The sequence below is a fragment of the Halichoerus grypus genome, chromosome 15 (genome assembly GCF_964656455.1).
Source record: "Halichoerus grypus chromosome 15, mHalGry1.hap1.1, whole genome shotgun sequence".
Taxonomy (NCBI): domain Eukaryota; kingdom Metazoa; phylum Chordata; class Mammalia; order Carnivora; family Phocidae; genus Halichoerus; species Halichoerus grypus.
Genome location: NC_135726.1, coordinates 44,649,153 through 44,667,993, shown reverse-complemented (window position 1 = coordinate 44,667,993; position 18,841 = coordinate 44,649,153). Strand labels below are relative to the sequence as shown.

The following is an 18,841-nucleotide window of genomic DNA, read 5'->3' as shown; positions in this document are numbered from 1 at the left end:
TCAGAATAAGAATCAGAATCCTCACAATGGCCCCAAGTCCCCCTGTCTGGGCCAGTTTCTCTTTGACTTCAACTCTTCCCATTTCCTCCCCTGCTCCAGTCACAATGGTCCTCAAATAGAGTAAGTAGGTTCCTACCCCAGGGCCTTTGCACTGCTGTCCCTCCACTTGGGATACTCTATCCCCAGACATCCTCATGGCTCACTCTCTCACTTCCTTTGGGTGTCAGTTCATAGGTCACATCTCGAAGAGGCTTTCCTGGTTACCTGATTTAAAATACTCTGTCTTCTCTAGTCCCTCACCTCCCTGTATTTTTCTTCATTAGTGCTCACCACCTGATACATTTATTGTCCAACCTCCTCACAATGAATATGAGCTCCCTAAGGAGAGAGATTTAGATGATCTTCTTCCACACTGTATCCCCCGTGCCTAGAACAGGTGTGACACACAATAGGTACTCAATAAATACTTATGGAATGAATGAAATAGTGACTTAGAAAAGCTGAAATCAGAGGACATGAGGTCAGGCAGGTCAGATTTGTGGACGCCATTAGGTACAAGAACAAAGGAGGCATGGATGTAGGAGAAAAAGCTGTTTGGAGTCAGACAGACCTGGGTCATATTTGGGCAGCACCATTTTACCACCATCTCTTTTAAATACGCTATTATGTATGTGTTTACCAGCCCTGGGCCTCAGTTACCTCACCTGTAAAATGGGAATGTCTACACTCCCCTGCCCCCACCCCGAGGTTGTCATAACGATTAAATGAGATCATGCATGTGGAAGCACTTAGCCTTCTATTTGGTTCACAACAGGTATTTCATAAATATGCCTGCAGACCACGTGAGGTGACCTTTCAGGTCCAGAGATGCCTGAAGGTAGTTTTCTCCAAAAGGCAGAGCATGGGAGTGCATGGGAGAATCCAGCTGGTTCAGGAACATGGCTTTGAATAAGTCTGAATCACACAGTGAGAGCCGGGTCCTTTTCTCAATTTTCTCTGAAACTTTCTGATTATGTTAGAGAGGAAGACTCAACTTCTGTGCTCCTGTGCCTTGACTACCTCCCTCATACTTGCCAATCTCCTTTTTTAACACAGGACCCACAGCCAGCTATCATGTAATAGCATTGTGGGCTTCTATGTTTTCTGGTACTTTCTCTTTATGGGCAAGTGATCCTGGCTCTCCACTTACAGTAGCAACATAAAATATGCTTAAGAAAGTAAGCTGGCTTAAAGAAAAATACTAGTAACAGAGCTGGGTCAGGGGGCAGATACATACCACGGTGAAGGTGGTATCCCATGAGGGAAGTGTGGGAAGGAGTCTCTGAGGCAGGGAGCGCTCTACCTCCAGCCCCATGGTCCTGCCCTTGGACATGGAAGCAGCCGGCTCAGGGGCCGAGGTGTCCATCAGCAATCCAGAGGCCTCAGATTTACTCCTGTCTCCTGCCCCTGCCCTCCATAAGGCCCCAGGGCAAAACCACCACCAATTCCATCCAAAGAGTGAAGGTTTTGACAAGCAGGGGGAGATCTGAGACAGATGATGAAAGAACGTGCTGGGAGCAGGGTTTAGGAGTGGAGCAGGCCTGGGCTTGGCTTTGGCTCTACCACACACCACCATTCCCCTCTGAGCCCCAGATTCTCTGTCTCTAAGCGGGGTAATACTAAGACTATCTGCCAGGGCTGTGTGAGCCTTAAAGCGCTTAGTCCGGCGCTGCGCACACAGAGCTGTGGATAGACTGGAGCTGCATGGACGATTATGATGATGGCTACCACTACCACCATTATCACTGTCATTAAAGAGAGGTGGAATAACAGGGAGGTAGGAGGTGCCCAGGACAGACAGGGATTGTGTTTACGCGGTGAGAGGTGTTGGATGTTACAAGTTGGGGTGCGGGTGCTGGGGTGGAGAGAGACTGACTGAGAGACATTGGGAAAGGCAGATGGAAACTGGCCCCTCCTAACTTGGTGATGAGTTCCAGTGATACAAGGCCGGCGACAAGTGGGAGGCCCAGGGGCCCTGGGAGCAGAGAAGCAGCCAGGTGCTGGACAGGGGTAAGATGGGGAAGATGCCTGAGCCCTGTGTCCTGAGCTGGGACGAGGAGAGGGCCATGCTGCTGACCTAGGGCCCTGGAAGGGGGTGGGGTAGGGGGCTCGCGCTGACCCCTCCTCCCTTGCTGGTGCCTCCAGGCCCTGGGGAGACTGGGGGGTGGGTGGGGCAAGCAGCAGTACCAGTCCTCTCAGGAGGCTCTGAGCTCACACACGTGCCCCTCTGGGCCAGGTAAACAGGATGGGTGCCTGGGTCAGCTGCTCCCTCCCACTCATCCCCCGGGGGGTGGCTGGCCTGCCCAGTTCCCTGCTCCGCACCCAGCTTTCTCGGCCAAGAGCAGCCCCAGTGCTGAGACGCCCTGATGACCCCTCTCAGGCTGGCCACTTCCTTCCTTGGTACCTGGGGTCCCACGGAAGGCAGTCTCACAGCTCCCAGACTCTCTGTGGGCTGCAAGGTATGGAAGAGTGTGAGGACAGTCACCTTTAGGTGGCAGTATGGGAAGGAAGAGAGATGGGAGAGAAAAAGGCCACCAAAGCTGAGAGAGCAAGGCCAAGAAAGGGCAGCTGCCTCTCATCCCGGTGCCCCTGAGTCAGGCTGGCTTACACCTCGGGTGGGTCCCGCCCCACTGGGCTCCCTACGTTTGCCTCCTGGTTGGGTCCCGCCTGTGGTTCCTTTCTCCTGAGACCCTCCACCCCATCACCTCTACGAGACACCAACCATCTCCTCAGATGTCCCCATCCCCACCCTGCGCCCCAAATTCCTGGGGTTGGGAAATTGGAACACTTTTGCACCTGCCTTATCCCATTTCGTCCTCCCTCCCTGATCCTTGGGCTCCCTCTCTGTTTCAACACAGACTCTCAGACTCACAATTACAGCTCATTACCCTATCGGTGGCTGGCCCTGAGTCACGAGGGAGGGACTCTGGGCTACCCAGCCCTGTCACCTTCTCCCAGGCCACGGTATAAGGAGTAGCAGCAGGGAGGAGACTCTAGGAAGGCAGGGGAGCCTGGGAAAGGAGAGAGAAGGCTGCGGACTTAGAGGGACGGGAGAGTAAGTCAGGAGAAAGAGCACAGAGGAGGGCACACACAGACACACGGAGGGGGAGGAAGGGCAAAGAGAAGAAAACTCGGGTGGGAAGAAGACGGGAGGAAGAGGAGCAAGGAAGAGATGAAGTCACAGGGCTCCCTGGCCTGCCTCCTGCTGGCCCTGTGCCTGGGCAGTGGGGAGGCTGGCCCACTGCTGAGAGGAGGGGAGAGCGCTGGAGCAGGTGCTGGGGAGGCCGTGGGACATGGGGTGCGAGATGCCATTGGACAGGGGGTGGGAGACGCCATTAGCCATGGAGTCGAAGAGGCTGTTGGCCAAGGGGCTGGACAGGCAGCTGGCTCCGCAACCAGGGAGGTCATGGGCCACGGCATGGGGGAAGCAGCCCGTGCCCTTGGAAACACTGCGGGTGAGGCTGGCAGACCAGTTGAGAACATCATTCGACATGGAAGAGATGCTGTCCACAGCTCCTGGCAGGGGATGCCAGGCAGCAGCAGTGCTTGGGTGAGTAGCTGGCAGCTGGGTGTGGAAATGGGACACTGTGGGCAGTTGGGTTGAGAATCTTGGGAATCAGTTGGAAGGATGACTGGGTCTCTTATTTGTGGCTATCTGGGGTGGTTTCCCTCCATGTGATGATGCATCCTTCTACCACGCTGGGGTCTCTTTCTACCTGCCTCTGCCTATGTCCTGCTGTGCCGCGCCCCCCCCCCCATCAGAGAGGGGGTAAGGCACACACACTCAGTGCAGGTGTGTTGCCCTTGCAGGGAACCAATGGCCAGCCTCCATCTGGAGGCCATGGCATCTTTAGCTCCCAGGGTGGCTCTGGAGGCCACAGCCAGGGCAATCCTGGAGGGCCAGGGACTCCCTGGGGCCAGGGAGACCCCCGAGATTCAGATGGAAGCTTTGGAGCCCACTCTCAGGGAGGCCCCTGGGGCCAAGAAAGCAATAGAGGGTCTTTCAGCTCGGCCACCAACGCTCGGGTACAGTAACCACCCTAGCCCTGAGGTTTGCAACCTCCTGCCCTTCAAGCCCACGCTCTCCACGCCTCCCTCATCTTTTTGTCTGTACCCACACTCAGCCTCCTCCTCTCTGCAGGGGACTGTGGTCCAACCTGGTTACGGCTCCGTGAGAGGCAGCAACTCACACACTGAGGTAAGGGGAAGAGTCGGGAAGAAGAGGGTGTCCGGGTGCATGTGACAGAAAGTAGGAGAGATGAAGAGGAAAGAAAGAAGGATGGGGGGTTGAGGAACAAGGCAGACTGGACAGGGAAGAGATGGGCCAGATGATGAGGCCAGGAAGAGGGGAGGGAAGGGGGACGGGCACGTGGGGAAAGAAGGCCAAGCCACAGGAAGCAGGAGAGCCTGGCCTGTGGTGATGGCTTTGACCCAAGCCTGGAAACTCACCCGTCCCTGGAAACTTTCCTCCACAGTGCACCAACGCCCCGCCATCCGGCTCAGGCGGAAGCTCCAGCAGCTCGGGGGTAAGGGGACAGGCAATCAGAGGCATGTTGCGCAGGGAGTAGGCAGAATGTCGGCTCCCTCCAACTGCGCACGGGAAATATGCCGGAGCCAGAGAGGGAGGCGAGGGAGGGGAGCCAACACTCCTGATGTTCTCACTCTGGTCTCTTCCTGCCCCTTAGGGAGGCAGCAGCGGAGGTGGTGGCAGCGGCGGTGAGGCCAGCAGAGGTGGCAGTGGTGGTGGTGGCAGCAGCGGCGGCAGCAGTTACGGGTCCAGCTGGGTGAGTTCTGCCCCTCTGCTCGCCATCCTGGGGCTCCTCAGCTCCTGCCCCCCACCTGCCCGGCCCCGCCAGGCAGGGTTCCTGACACAGCCGGGCGACGCCTCAGCACAGGTGCCTGGCCTGCGTCGGCCCGCTCGCCTCCCTTCTGCTCAGCTGCACGCGGGTGGGGACGCTCTGCCTCCTGTCTAACTGATTCCCGCGGCCCCGGGACAGATCTGACTAGAGAGGGGGGTGGCAGAGGGGAGAAGACAGCTGGACACAGGAAACCGGGCACCGGCTTGGGAAGCTCCCAAGAGAACGGGGGCAGGTGTGTCGCACACGCAGAGACAAGGACACGTACAGAGCTGTGGTGTAGGTGACGCCGATAAATACAGGGCACATGAGGCCCCTCTAGAAGGGCTGAGGGGGCCGGGAGGGGACCACGGCCTGGCAGCCACAGAGGGTGGCTCTCCCACAGAGGGGGACCCACAAAGCGGGAGCACAGTTGGCTTCCTTGGGTATCTGGGAAAGGTCTGAGGCAAGAAGAGGGAAGTAACGAGAACAAGCCAGGTCACGTAAGCTGCTTTAATTTACTGCTCCTCATACTACCTGCTTTCCCTCCCAATCTAGGACCGTCCCTTAGAAAATTCTAGGAATTCTGATCAAAGCGGCTACTCAAGCTCCCAGGTAAGGACTCTCGGGGTCCCTTCTTCCTCTTTCTAGGTTCCAGGAGAGGGAGGGGTGAGGAGAGGCAGGGGCTGACCGAATGAGCCCCTAGGTGCCAGGGTCAAGGCTCTAAGATGTTAGGCTCCAGAGGCTTTTTCACTTCAGGCATGTGATGGGGGGAGAGGACAGCAGCTCAGAATCCCCAAACTGTCCCACATTTCCAAATACACTGGGCCACACCTGTCCCTTGTGCTCCGAATAACTTCCTCAGTGGCCAGCTGGCTCAAGATGGGAAGAGATGGAGGTTGGATAGAAGGGAGTAAACAAATCATAACACCCTGGCAACTATCTGGTTCCCGCTGAGTCCCTTTAAGAGGCTGTGTGGAGGGGCGCCTGGGTGCTCAGTCTGTTAAGCGGCTGCCTTCGGCTCAGGTCATGATCCTGGGGTCCTGGGATCGAGTCCCGCATCGGGCTCCCTGCTCAGCAGAGAGCCTGCTTCTCCCTCTCCCTCTGCCTGCCTCTCTGCCTACTTGTGCTCTCTATCTCTCTGTCAAATAAATAAATAAAATCCTTAATAATAAAAAAAAGTTGCTGTGTGGACTCTTGCTTCCCCTCGTAGGGACACAATACCGGCTCTTCCTGGGGTAGCAATGGTGGCTCTTCCTCGGGTAGCAGTGGCGGCGGAAGTGGCGGTGGAAATGGCGGCGGAAGTGGTGGCGGAAATGGCGGTGAAAGTGGCGGCGGAAATAAACCCGGGGTGAGTGTCTGCTGAGCGTACACTTTCACAGATCGGCCTCCCTTCCCTGAAGGGGAGGGGAAATAAGGGGTGCTAAGGCCCCTCGGATGATGGGGGAGCTGGGAGAGCACTGGCCAGAGCTGAGAATGGGCTGAGGTGGGGCGGCTGCGGGCTAGCAGTGTGGGGGCTGGGATTGGTGTCTCGGTGGCAACAGAGGGAAAGCTGTCTCTGTCTCTCTCACAGTGTGACAGCCCAGGGAATGAAGTCCGCATATCCGGAGGATCTGGGGGTCAGGTGAGAGCCAAACTAGGGACTGTGCCCACTCCTGCTTGGCACCACTCCTAAGGCTAACCTCCATCCCAGCCCCTTCCGTGGGGAAGAAACCAAATGCATACTCCTACAAATATTAACAATCTCCAAAGTAATAATTGCAAATCCTTATGTGATGTGCCTCACTTTATACCGTGGATGGGGCTGTGAAAAATTACATAGAAACCAGTCCTTTTTAGGAACAATCACTTCAAACGACCTACACCCACCCGGCCAGTGAACAGAATACCGTGACCTCTTTGATAGCATTTGGAAACTGGGTTTGGAATGGGTACACTTCCCTCCTAGTCATTCTGGAAATCTGGGCTTCCTGTCAGCACCTGCAGCACTGACAAGAGGAAGTGTTATGCTGAGGTCCCCACGAATCACCTAGAGGTCTTGTGAAAATGCAGGTTCTGAGTCAGCAGGCCTGGGGTGGGGCTGAGATTTTGGTTTCTACCAGGTTCTGGGCAAGGCCAATGTCTGCTGGTGTGAACGCAGCCGATGGGGAGAAGGCTCTCTGAATATTAGGCTCCTTGGATATTAAGGATACTAACCTCTATGGGTAGACAGGTGTTAGGAAAGCTCCCAGCTTGTAACTCTTTTTTAGTGTTTTGTGTATCAAAGTCTTAAATATGTAGTCAAATATACCAGTCTCTTCTTCTACGGTTTCTGCTCTTGAAAAGAAAAAGGCCTCGATTTTCTTCTGGAACTACTAATACATCTATACTTTCATTTTTTCTATTTAACTCTTTAATATATCTGGGCTTTACTTTGCTGTATACAATCTAGTCCCATTCCTCAGTTCAGCTAGACTTGCCCCACACTTTGGATCAGAGCTATGTGCTCTCTAATGAAGGGAAAACCAGATAAAAACAGGAGGGGGGGACCAGCAAAGTATAACTAAGTGCCCCCTGCACCCCCCTAGATATTTAACTGGTGTTCCCAGCCACACGCATTGAATTATTTACACCACTGATGTACAACGTCACTTGTAAATACCTTCATATTTTGGGAAAGCTTCTGGGAGTTCTATTTGGTTAAACTGACTCATCTGTTCTGTGATGCTGCTTTCTTTATGGTACATTAATATTTGCCAGTACAAGTCCTCCTTTGTTGCCTGTCTTTTCCAGTGTTTTCTCACCTATTCTTTTTTTTTTTTTTAATTCATGTGACAGAGAGAGAGAGAGAGAGAGAGAGGGAATATGAGCAGGGGAGAGAGGCGGAGGGAGAGGGAGAAGCAGACTCCCCGCTGAGCCAGGAGCCTGATATGGGGCTCGATCCCAGGACCCTGAGATCATGCCCTGAGCTGAAGGCAGACGCTTAACCATCTGAGCCACCCAGGCGCCCCTTTCTCACCTATTCTTAAACATTTATTCTTCCAGATGAATTCCAAGATTATTTTGACCAGTTCCAAAAGAGAATTCCATGAGGATTTTTAGAGGAACTGTATTAAATCAGTACATAAAGGTGCAGGGACGGACCTAAGATCTAAAACAATGATCTCTGTTGCACTGTCTCATCCCTCAGGGCTTTGGAGGAGGACAGGGAGGCTCCGGTGGCTATGGTGACATCAGGGTAAGGAGATGACTGGCCTTGAGAGTAGAGACTGGTGGCGGGAGATGGGATGGAGGTCAACTTTGCAGTAGCAATGCTAACAGTGCAGATAGTCCCGCACCGCAGGCTGGTCTTGATCTTACCTCGGGGAATTCATCTCAGTCCCGGGAAAGTGGGACTCAAGAGGCGCCTCCCTCTAACTTAGGAGGAGAGGAACCAGATGACTTCTGTGCCACCTTGGCTCCTGCTGACTCTCCAGCCAGCGTCCCCTTTCTGACCAATGCAACACATCTGCCCAGACTGTGTCCCGCAGTCTGAATCAGTTTAGTCCAACAGTCTGGCTGGCTTCTGCCTCAAAACCAGGGGACAATTCAGATACTTTTGTGGCAAAGCCCTTCCTGTTGGATTTTGGGCAGTTTGCAGAAGTGAATATAAAGAGATGGTTATGTTGCCAATAAGTATTGTAAGTGAGCAATAACCCAATCCACAGGAAGTTGAAACAAGATTTGCCAGGGAGAAGAGCCTCTCTTGGGGCTCTGGGAAATCTGCTGTGTTTGTGCCTCAGTCCCCTGATTCAGGAGTCCCTGGCCCACATCCTACTATCCTACCCTCTCATCCTGCATGTTCCCTGCTTCCTCAGTGACTCTTCTCCATTTTCTCTCTCCGCAGGAAATAAGCAAAGAGGGCAGTCGCCTGGTTGGGGGCCCCCAAGACAATTATCAGGTGAGCAGGGATGGCTTTCGGAGAAGGGGTGGTAGAGTGTGGGGACAGAACGCTAAGGGATGGGGAAAAGAAACAGAAACATCAGTATCTTCTTGCAAGCTGCTCTCTGTGGTGAGTGACCACCAGGAGACCAGACAGGGGTCTGGAATCCCTGTCTCCTTGGTTCATCCATTCTCTCCCTTCTTCAAACTGTGATCATCACTGTGTATTATCACTGTGAGGGGAAACATAGCCAAAAGCAACAGGAGAATGGTCAAGGGGCTATTTTTGGAAACCATACTTAAGAAGTGTTGAGAAGTAGAAAGCAGTGACCTCTGAGTTAGAAGATGGGGGTTCAGAGGACAGCTGTCTCACCTGTCATCTGTGCATCTTCAGGCAGGGCAGTTGACCTCTCTGAGTCTGGGCCTCCTCTTGGGTAAAATGGGAATGGCAAAACCTTGCTCAACCCCACAGTTACTGCAGAGCTTTCTGCATCATAACCAGAGCAAGGTGGTTCAGGATCCGGACACTGGAGTCTGACAAGGAGACAGATCATGAGGCACGCTGCTGGACAGCTCTGAGTTTGCTTCCCTCATCTGTCAAGTGGAGATGTCTCCACACAGGAAATGTGGCCAGATAAGGCACTGTGCTAGGCGATTGGTGGGGCTGATTACACATTAGCTCCCAGCAGTGTTTTGGGGACAGGCTCTGGGGGAGGCAGAATAGGAATATGATTCAAGGGACTGGGCAGGGTTATTCTAGGAATAAGTGGCAAATCATTCCAAGAAGGTGGGGTTTCCTAGCTGCTATGTGAAAAAGGAGAGGAGGTGGCTTTACACAGAGTACACAGGGCTTGAGCAAAGGCAGAGATGGTGGGCCAGGAGCAGGCTGATAGGTGGTATGCATGACAGGAGGCACAGGGCTTGAACAGTAGTCCCTCCTTCCTACCCAGAGGCAAGGGTCCAGTAAGAGGTGACGCTGTCAGTGGGATCAATACCTTGGTGAGTGGAGCATTGCCCCACCTTTGGCCGGGACCATGGTGCCAAGCAATCCCTGCCTCCCCTCCTGACCCCCAGAGCTTCTGCCCTTGCCTTTTGCTCACAGGGTGGGTTCCTACTCTCATCCCCTTTCTTTTCGGTTCCTTAGAACTCTCAGACGTCTCCTGGGCTCTTCAACTTTGACACTTTCTGGAAGGTGAGTTCATGCAAGATCTCTCTGCTCACTCTTTGGAAAAGCAAAGCTCTGTCCCTCTGCCCTTTAGGCTGAAGTCCTCTTTCCAGAAGGACCGAACATCAGATGGCCCTTGACCTCTTGCCTGGAGGCCCTGAGCCAACATTACATTACGTCACAACTCAATTTGCCATTTTCCATCTTTTTTTTTTTTTTAAATCTCTGCAGAATTTTAAATCCAAGCTGGGTTTCATTAACTGGGATGCCATAAACAAGGTAAGGGCTGGAAGGCCGTACCATTCGATCTCTGTGGGAGAGGGAAACAGAAGAAAGCTAACTGCTAACCCCCTGAGTGGGGAGCTGGGGAAAACGATGATGGCATTGGAAGGGTGTTTTGTCCAGTGCTTAAAAAAAGGACAAAAACAAAGAGGAAGGAGGCAGAGCTGAGAAGAGGGGGTGGTTTGGAAACAGCTGGGAGTCCAGGATGAGGAAGGAATGGGCCTCTTTCACGTCTCAGTGTGCAGACTGAGCAGGCGTGAACCTCAGTTTCTCCAACGAGACCTGGAAGATTAAGGGGAGAGTGAGGAGGCCTAGTCCTCAGGAAAGCAGAGAGGTAGCAGAGGCAGGGGGGGCGGACTGTACGGTCAGGCGGGGCTAAAGGCCCCCAGGAGGACGGACGCTGAGAGAGAAGGGCAAGGAAGCGATTATGTGCCCAGTGCCTGCCGCGTGCCAGGCGTTCTGGACCCTGGGTGTGCATAAGTTTAGGAGGCACTTGGGGCCCAGAACCCCTCTCTCCTTCCCGCCCCGCCCACCCCTCCCATGTTCAGGGGAACCTGGCCAGGCTGATTGGACACCTGAATAGCAGACGTGCCTCCAGAGCAAAGGCAGACCAACAGCACGAACAAACACCAAAGGCAGAAGTTGTAATTGACGGCCCACTGATGTGCTTTGTTTGATCCATTGTTTTTTTTTTTTTAATTTTAAAGACACTATGAATTAGTTGCCAAAGTTTAAAAACTGAGAGGTTTATAAAACACTCGGAATTCCGGCTTCTCTTGAAAAATGAGGCAATGGGGGGCCCTCTTTCCTCGAGCTCGAGCTCCTCTGACAGACAAGAGCTGACTAGAGGCTGCTTCTCTCCAGGTGCCACAGGCCGCTGCCCTGCACGGTCACCCCAGCAGCTGGGCTTCGGACCCTTACCGTAAAAGAAGGAAGACAAGGCTCCCTGCCCTCTAAAACTTGTGGGGGAGACAAGGTGGTGGTAGACAGGGAGGTGAAGAGAAAGCCCTACCCTCAGGCAAGGCCAAGTCTGCAACTCGGGGAAGAAGGTGGGAGAGTGAAAGATGCGGGAGGCAGGTTCCCAGGCGCAATGCGGTGCAGGTTTGGATGAACTAAAAGAGCCAAATGGACTGTTTCTGCTTTATTAATTTTTTTTTGAAGATTATATTTATTTATTTGTCAGAGAGAGAGAGCACACAAGCAGGGGGAGCGTCAGGCAGAGGGAGAGCAGGCTTCCCGCTGAGCAGGGAGCCCATGCGGGGCTTGATCCTGGGACCCTGAGATCATGACCCGAGTGGAAGGCAGATATTTAACCGACTGAGCCACACAGGTGCCCCGACTGTTTCTGTTTTAGAGAGAATGGTCTCTGGTAGGCCGGAGGCTCTTTACCATGGACCTGGGGTAGACGAGGCCCCAGAGCACGAGGAACTTAGGGTCAGAGGCACAGACTGATACTTCCTGGGGGCCAGGAAGGCAGTGAACATTCTTGCACATCTGGGTGGGGGGGGGCAGTAAAGGGAGCGCTCACAGTTAGGCAGGATCCATTTGGGGCAGCTCCCCCAGGAGCAGATCTAGGAAGAGGGGCAGGCCAGAGATGGGCAGAGAGGAGAACAGAAGGCCCATCGCCTTCACAGGGAGGGAGCTGAGCACTGGGGCCAGAGTGAGCAGGGACAACAGGGAGACTATACGTAACAGTTCTTGGCAAGTATGAGGTGTTTCATCCCAAACTGGAATATCTGGATTTGGCTGGATGACAGCCATGGGCAAAAAGATCCCTGCGGATTTCAGGAGCAGAGGCCTAATCCACCCCTGACTTGGCCAATTAGGCCCTGAATTCTTATTCCTTGAGCTCCCTCTTAGAACTTATTTCTTTGCCCAGGACCAGAGGAGCTTTCGCACCCCGTGACCTCCAGACAAGGTGCTACCAGATGGATGGGAACCCCCCACCCCTTCTTAAAACCCCACTACCCCACCACTAATCTCAACCCTTACCCTTGAAATAAACCATAGCTGCCCCACACTCCTGGTCTCTGCTCCTTTCTTACGTCTCCATTGTTGTTCCAGGGGGTTTGGAAGGGTCAACCGCAGCCCCATAGTTTCGGCAAATGGGCTGGGGCTGGAAGGGCAGGTAAGAAGGCAGGAAGCTCTGGGGGCAGGTCCCGGTCCTCGAGGTTTGGCTGCAGTGAGGTTCTGCCAGAGGCTGGAGAAGCAGGGAGAGTGAAGAGTGTGGTGTGTGTGGGGGTGAGGGGAGCTGGTTAGCGGCTCCAGAGATCTAATCTCTCTCCCTCTGCTTCCAAAAGCAGTTTTCTGGTGTCCCTAAAAGACACCCAGCTTCCCCTCAAACCTTAGGCACGATTACATTCTGAAGGCTGAGCGATGGTGGTATCAGGAATAGGGGTGTAGGTGAGCAAGGGGCCGTGCTTCCTGCTCACCTGCACCCAACCTCTCCTCTACAGGGCCAAGTCCCACGCCCCAGCACACGCGCCCTGCTCTACTTCAGCCGACTCTGGGAGGTAGGAGAACTCTCACTTTTCAGAGGACTGGGGATCTGGTCATCTGTCCCTCTCCCCACCTCCTCAAGCTCCAGCCCACCTGTCACAAAATTCGCCCTCTTTTCATTTTTGAGATGGGTAATCTCACCCGAATACCATCAGAAGTGCTAACACCCTCAACCTCCGGTATGCTTATCTTCATCTAACCCCAAACCACACCCAGGCACCAAAACCCGTTCTTGCACAGGAGCTTGAAACTTTCCAACAAGCTGCCACACTCCCCGCTCTGAGGCCCACTCCTGTCTTCTCCTCCCTCTAGGATTTCAAACACAACACCCCTTTCCTGAACTGGAAAGCCATTATTGAGGTAAGGGTGGCAGAACCTCTCGTTTTGGGATCAGGAAGCCCAAATCTGGGGACATGGGATCTGGGCTCTTGGCAATGGCTTGCATTCAGTCCCTGTTGCTTACCTTCCCTGCTGAGGGAGGCCACCTCCCTCCCTTCCCACTCTCCTCCCTTTCTGCAACACTAAGTGGGGGTGGGGTAGGAGAGAGAAGCTGGTGAGTCACTAGAGAAGGAGTAGGGTGGGCAGTCCTCCCTGGGATAAAAGCTGAAGCCAAGGGCTGGGGCCTCCACAGGCACAGGGACATGAAGCCAGCCACTGTCTCTGCTCTGCTGCTGGTCCTGCTGGGCGTGGCCTGGCTCAGGGGGAGCCTCAGCTGGGTGGGTACTGCAGGGTGAACAGGCAGGGGACACGAGGTGGGGAAGAGAGGAGCCTGGAGCTGGGGTCAACTCTCAGAACTGGGAAAGGGGTGTTAGGGAGGAAAGCTGAAAGGAAACAGGAGGTACGAGGGGAGCAGGTCAGGCCATGGTTAAGCATGAGCAGGTGCAGAAGGTCTGAATATCTGGGTTCTGGGAAGGAGGGGTCCTGCAGAAGGCCACATCTTAATTCTTCATGGCCAGTGGCCTTTGGGCACTGACGCAAAGGTTGCCCACTCACTCATCTGTGTGGACCAGGCACATGAGGCTGGACAGGTGGGGCCACGCAAAGGGGGAGGTCAGGGCCCTCCAGGTGCGTGTTGTCATGCACTCATGAATGACCAGTGTGGCTATGTCGTCTGATGGAAATCTGATTTTTAACTGTTCACAACTAATTTAATTTAAAAATGCAGGCCAAGCAAAAAATGCCTGGAGGCCTGTGGTCAAGCAGTTTGTGACCTCAGTGTTAGGGCTAAGAGTGGGGCTAAAATTCAATGGGAGTTAAGTCAGAGTTAGGAGGAACATCCTAACCCTGTGTGTATGTGTGTGTGGGGGTGGGAGTGGGGGTTCCAAGTGGAGAAGTGGTGGTTGCAGAAGCTGTACTCTCCTGCTGCTGAGAATTTTCCACTTGCCCTGACTGGGGGGGGGGCGGGGGATGGCCCATGCACTGGCACTGTGTCTCACGTGGCTTGATGGGCTTTCTTGCATTTCTCCCCTCTCTCTCTCTCCTTCAGCCCAGTGCCAATCTAATCACCTCACTTTGCCTCTGTTTGCTGACGATAACAGCCCATCCTTCCAGGAACCCTATGGGAACAGTGTTTGTGAACAGGAATTATAGGGCTAAGGAGGGAGCAGGGTTTGGTGTCGGCAGAAGGTGGGTTGGGGCTGAGGTGCCGTGTCCGCCCCAAGAGAGCCGTGTGGGCACCGCTCACTTGCCACTCCTGCTCAGTCCCAGGCCGGCCTGCCGAAGCTCCAGATGCACGGGTGGGGATGGGGGTGCCTCGCTCCGCTACACTGAGTGTAGAAATCTGTCCCGTATCTATCGGGGTCATCAGTGTCCTCCAGGCTCACTGCCTTCTCTGGAGGCAGTGCTGATCCTGGACCATGGAGAGGGGTGCAGTGGGGTGCGTGGGTGCTGGTGCTCCCACGGGAGGGCAGTGCCTAGGCAGCAGGCTGCTGGAGCCCCGTGAGTCTGGCAGGGCCCAAAGGACTTTGGAAAGGACACCCTCATGGCGGCTCTCTCCCTTCCAGGGTGCTGATGCGTCCTTGCTCCAGAAGAGGTCGGGCAGTGCTGGTCAGGTGAGTCGCTCTGCCCTCAGACTGCCTTTGATGGCCCCAGGTCCCTCTCGGTCTGGTTCTCAGGGCTGGCCAATCTGAAATTCGCTTTCCTCCACACCCCATTCTGTTGTTTTCTCAGTCTGGCTCAGGATGGCAAGAGGTGGCCGCGGTGACTTCTAAGGTAAGACATCTGCCACCTGACCACCTGATTCAGACCTCACTCATGGGGCGCCTGGGTGGCTCAGTTGGTTAAGCATCTGCCTTTGGCTCAGGTCATGATCCCGGGGTCCTGGGATCGAGCCCCGCATCCGGCTCCCTGCTCAGCGCGAAGCCTGCTTCTCCCTCTCCCTCTGCCTGCCACTCTGCCTACTTGTGCTCTATCTCTCTCTCTGTCAAATAAATAAATAAAATCTTAAAAAAACACAAAAAACCTCACTCATTTCCTTGGTCTCCTGCCTTCATCTCCCGAGTAACACTTGAGGAGCTGGGAGAGGTACCAGGGAAGGAGGAGGAAGGGCCATTTGGACTAGGATTATAAGTGAGGTGAGACTGTGGGCTCTGGCTGGCTGAAGGAAGATTCTATAGAAAAAAATGCATGACACAAGGAGGGAAAGCGGGGGCTTAGAGACAGGTCTGGCCCAGGCCAGGAGCCAGGGTATTTATTCCACAGCAAAATGCCCTCATCCTTTCTCTTCTACCAACACTCCCCTTCCCCCGCCCCCTCCCCACCCTGGCTTTTTTCCACAGAACACCTATAACCAGCAGGCATACCCTACTCCCTCTGGTGGGCAGTACTCAGCCAAGATCCCCTCTAAGGTAAGACTCCAACTGCCCTGTTTCCCCACTGGGGTCTCTGCATGGGGGGTGAGGGAGGGAGGCTTTCACGGCCAGGCTTAGCTGAGGCCGAATCCTGTTCATTTTGAAAGTCATGTCTCGCCCCTGTGTAGGGAGACTCGGGCTCCCTGAGAGCCATCTGGAAGTGGAGGGTGGGAGGTTCAATGTTCTCCACACCCACCCACTCAGAAAAGGTTACAAGGGGGCAGCAGCTATGTCACATGCCCTGGAGAAAACTGGGAACCAACATCCTCTCAAAGAGTGATATACAGCTCTAAAAAAAACTCACATGACACACAGCCAAACTAACAGCCTTCCCATGTAGTAGTGTCTGCTCTCTCCACCTCTTTAACTGCTGACTTTCGTGGGGGGTGGGGGGGGAGGGCGAGAGGGGGGCACACTAACACTTAGGGGAGGCTTGCCCAGAAACTTGTGGTTGGTGGGAAAATTAATGCTTCGTTCCACAAAGGAAATAACAGAAAAAACAAAACAAAACAAAACAACCCTGAGACTTGTTTCGTTCAGTTGCAAAGAAAGCAATCTTATAAATTCAGTAAATGAACATGCTAAATACTAATTATGCTGGTGAAGAAAAAACAGGTGCTATTTCCCTCCATCTCTCAGAACAAGGAAGCCCCTGGCCTCAGGGACAGGACTTCTGCTGAGAGATCAGGAGTCACCTCCTGACTGGAAGCAGGTAAAGAAGCAGTTAACACTGCCCGTGGGTATCCACTTGCCAGTGATTTGTGGCCAATTTCTATCCATCCACCTAGCAGGCAGAAGGACACCTATCTACCTATCTACCTTCTGTTCACTCTGCTTGGCCAGTGTGTGCTCATCTTGGGTAAATGTACTTAGGATGATAAATCTGCTTTGAAAGAAAGTCCATGGGCTGAATGTCCATAGTCAGACCCAAGGACTTCCGAGATAATCTGGGTCTGAGCCTGCCCCTGGGCCCCGAAGACATGGCAGAGGTCACTGTAGCCCCACATCACCTCCTCTGATCTCTTTCCAGGGGGGAGCCACGCCTTCTTCCTCGGTGAGTAGTGGGGCAGAGAAAATCTGGCTCCTGAGAGAAGGGGTCTGGGGCCAGAGGGTGTGCAGGGCCAGGGCCATGGCCATGGCCACTCAGACGTTCTCCCTGAGGCCAGGGCCATGGCCATGGCCACTCAGACGTTCTCCCTGTCCTGCAGGCTTCCCAGGTGCGCCCTGGCCTGCTGCAGTGGGTGAAGTTCTGGTAGGTGAGTGTCAGAGTGAGCAGTGCAAGCCTGCATCCAGGAGCTGAGGCACAGCCACCCCAGGGGCAGGGCTGGGATCTTGGCATTCGCTTTGCTTTGGGTGGATGTTCTAAAGGCATCGAGAAGGAGACCCCAGCGTGGGGTGTGGAGAAAGACTCATCAGGAAATGACCGAGGACACTCGGAAAGCACCCTCTGAGCGCTGAGTGGAGGCCTGCCAGAGGCAGGGCCATGCAGGGACAGCCATAAGGGGAGGTGGAGGAGAGGGACAGGACAGAAGGGTCTGGGGGAACTGCAGAGAAAGGCTCAGAGGCAGGAGGAAGTGAGTTGCCAGTGGGGAAGGGGCAAAAGATAAACTTGGCAGAACCACAAAATCTGTTTCAGGGAGAAGCAAGAGTAAGGGAACGCGCAGGTGAAACAGGTAGGACACCAAAAAAAAAACTGAGAGCATAGAGGCTGGATGAAAGGATACCCGGTTTCAACACATTCAGGAGCAGCCACATTCTACTGTTTGCTCTTTCTTTTCTTCTAGAAAATTATTTCCAATCATAACTGAGGTCCTGAACAACATCAGCCATCAAGGAGCGCAACTGTGCCCCGCCCCCAACTCTCTCCCTGTGTCAGGCTTGGTCTGGGTGCTGACACCTGCTTTTTCCAGGTTGAACCTGGTCTGTCTGTCCCTCGTTTCTTCCAACTGAACTGTGGGGTCTCCTTGTCCAGAAACCTCATCGGATAAACCTGCCACTTTCTTCACCTACTCTGTTTTGTGACCTGAAGTCACTGTGACAGTTCTTCAGGAGAAGCTTCCTACTTTGGGGTTTCTTTGTGGAAATAAAACATGAATCTTATTTCCTTAAGATTTCTCACGCCGTGTTCTTTCATGTTATCCTGATGGCCCGGATCAGGGAGAATGGAAGTGATCTAGGGGCAGATAATGTGCCTTCCTGCTGAGAGTGGTATACCAAATGGGGGACTGAGAGAGGTAAGACCTGGGTGGTCCTGACAAGCAGTAGCTAGCTGATCTCACTGTGCCTCAGTTTCTCCATCTGTAAAACATCATCTTGGCCCAGCCTGCATCTGAATGCCATGCTCCCGAAGCTGAGGCACTCAAAGGTGTTTTGCTAGCCTGAAAAGGCAACAGGGAAGTCATTCACCTTAGGAGGTGGCAGTAAAGAGGCTTTTCAAGAGAGGAGGCCAGTCCCAGAGGGTTAGGCAGGGGGCAAGAACAGGGGCCAGGGGCTAGCAGAGCACATGCCTCAGCCTCGTAAACACACGGAGGTATGGATGAGGCCATGTGCTTAGGAAGTTGTGGGCAAGCGGCTCATACCCAACCCAGTGCCTTATCGTATGCAGTGGCTCTGTGTCTCCGGGATGCAGAGGGGGTGGCAGAAACTTCTACTCCATTAATGTGCCAAGGAAACAGGCAGGGGTTCTTGGCTCAGGCTGAGGTCAGGCTTATCCCAAGCCTAGGAACTCTGCAGACAGGCCTGGAGAGTCTGCACTTAGAGTCTCTGAGTCAAAGTCCCATCAAGGCCATATAATGTGCCCATATTAGGGACCCCTCACCATTCATCCCCGACATTCCTGCAGGGACCCAGGAAGTAAAAGGAGGACAGGAAGCACCCTGCTAGCATAGGTGACTCCGTCGGAGACTCTAAGTTCCCTGAGGGCACAGCTCCTGTTTGCCTTGGTCATCGCTCCATCCCCAGCACTGACCACAGGGCCTGACAAAGGGTGGGCCTCATATAGTTGATGAATAAATGAAAAAAAAAAAAAAAAAAAAAAACCACCTGGTCCAAAATGAACTTGGGGAAACTGTCTTGATCAAACCCATCTGGGTCAGAGAAAGATGAAGACTATTCCTTTGCTCTGCATCCTACTCTCACTTTTGTCCTTAAATTGGGGCTACTGCTTTGGAGACATACCTCATTTTATCGTGCTTTGCTCTATTGCATTTTGCGGATATGAACGTCTTTTACAAACTGAAGCTTTGTGGGAACCCTGCTTCAAGCAAGTCTAT

The 18,841-nt window shown here is 53.7% G+C and overlaps 1 protein-coding gene across 7 annotated transcripts; it reads left to right on the top strand.

Moving 5' to 3' along the window:
- Nucleotides 1-2,480: 2,480 nt before the first annotated feature.
- Nucleotides 2,481-17,678, top strand: DMKN (dermokine). Of its 7 annotated transcripts, XR_013444211.1 has the most exons (21): nt 2,961-3,589; nt 4,181-4,237; nt 4,515-4,565; nt 4,725-4,823; nt 5,433-5,489; nt 6,088-6,225; nt 6,448-6,498; nt 8,044-8,091; nt 8,740-8,793; nt 9,919-9,966; nt 10,171-10,218; nt 12,678-12,734; nt 13,033-13,080; nt 14,724-14,771; nt 14,890-14,931; nt 15,498-15,566; nt 16,209-16,281; nt 16,600-16,623; nt 16,778-16,825; nt 17,206-17,242; nt 17,354-17,678. XR_013444211.1 is itself a non-coding variant. In XM_078062932.1 (20 exons), the coding sequence occupies exons 1-18, from the start codon at nt 3,212-3,214 to the stop codon at nt 16,812-16,814; spliced, it is 1,455 nt and encodes a 484-aa protein (XP_077919058.1). In that variant the 5' UTR covers nt 2,953-3,211; the 3' UTR covers nt 16,815-16,825; nt 17,206-17,242; nt 17,354-17,678. The 7 variants fall into 7 exon arrangements, 5 of the variants coding, with proteins under 5 accessions (XP_077919059.1, XP_077919058.1, XP_077919057.1 ...); XM_078062932.1 differs by lacking the exon at nt 16,209-16,281 and having other exon boundaries at nt 2,953-3,589; nt 16,600-16,682; nt 16,736-16,825; XR_004922322.2 differs by lacking the exon at nt 17,206-17,242.
- The last annotated feature ends 1,163 nt before the right edge of the window (nt 17,679-18,841 follow it).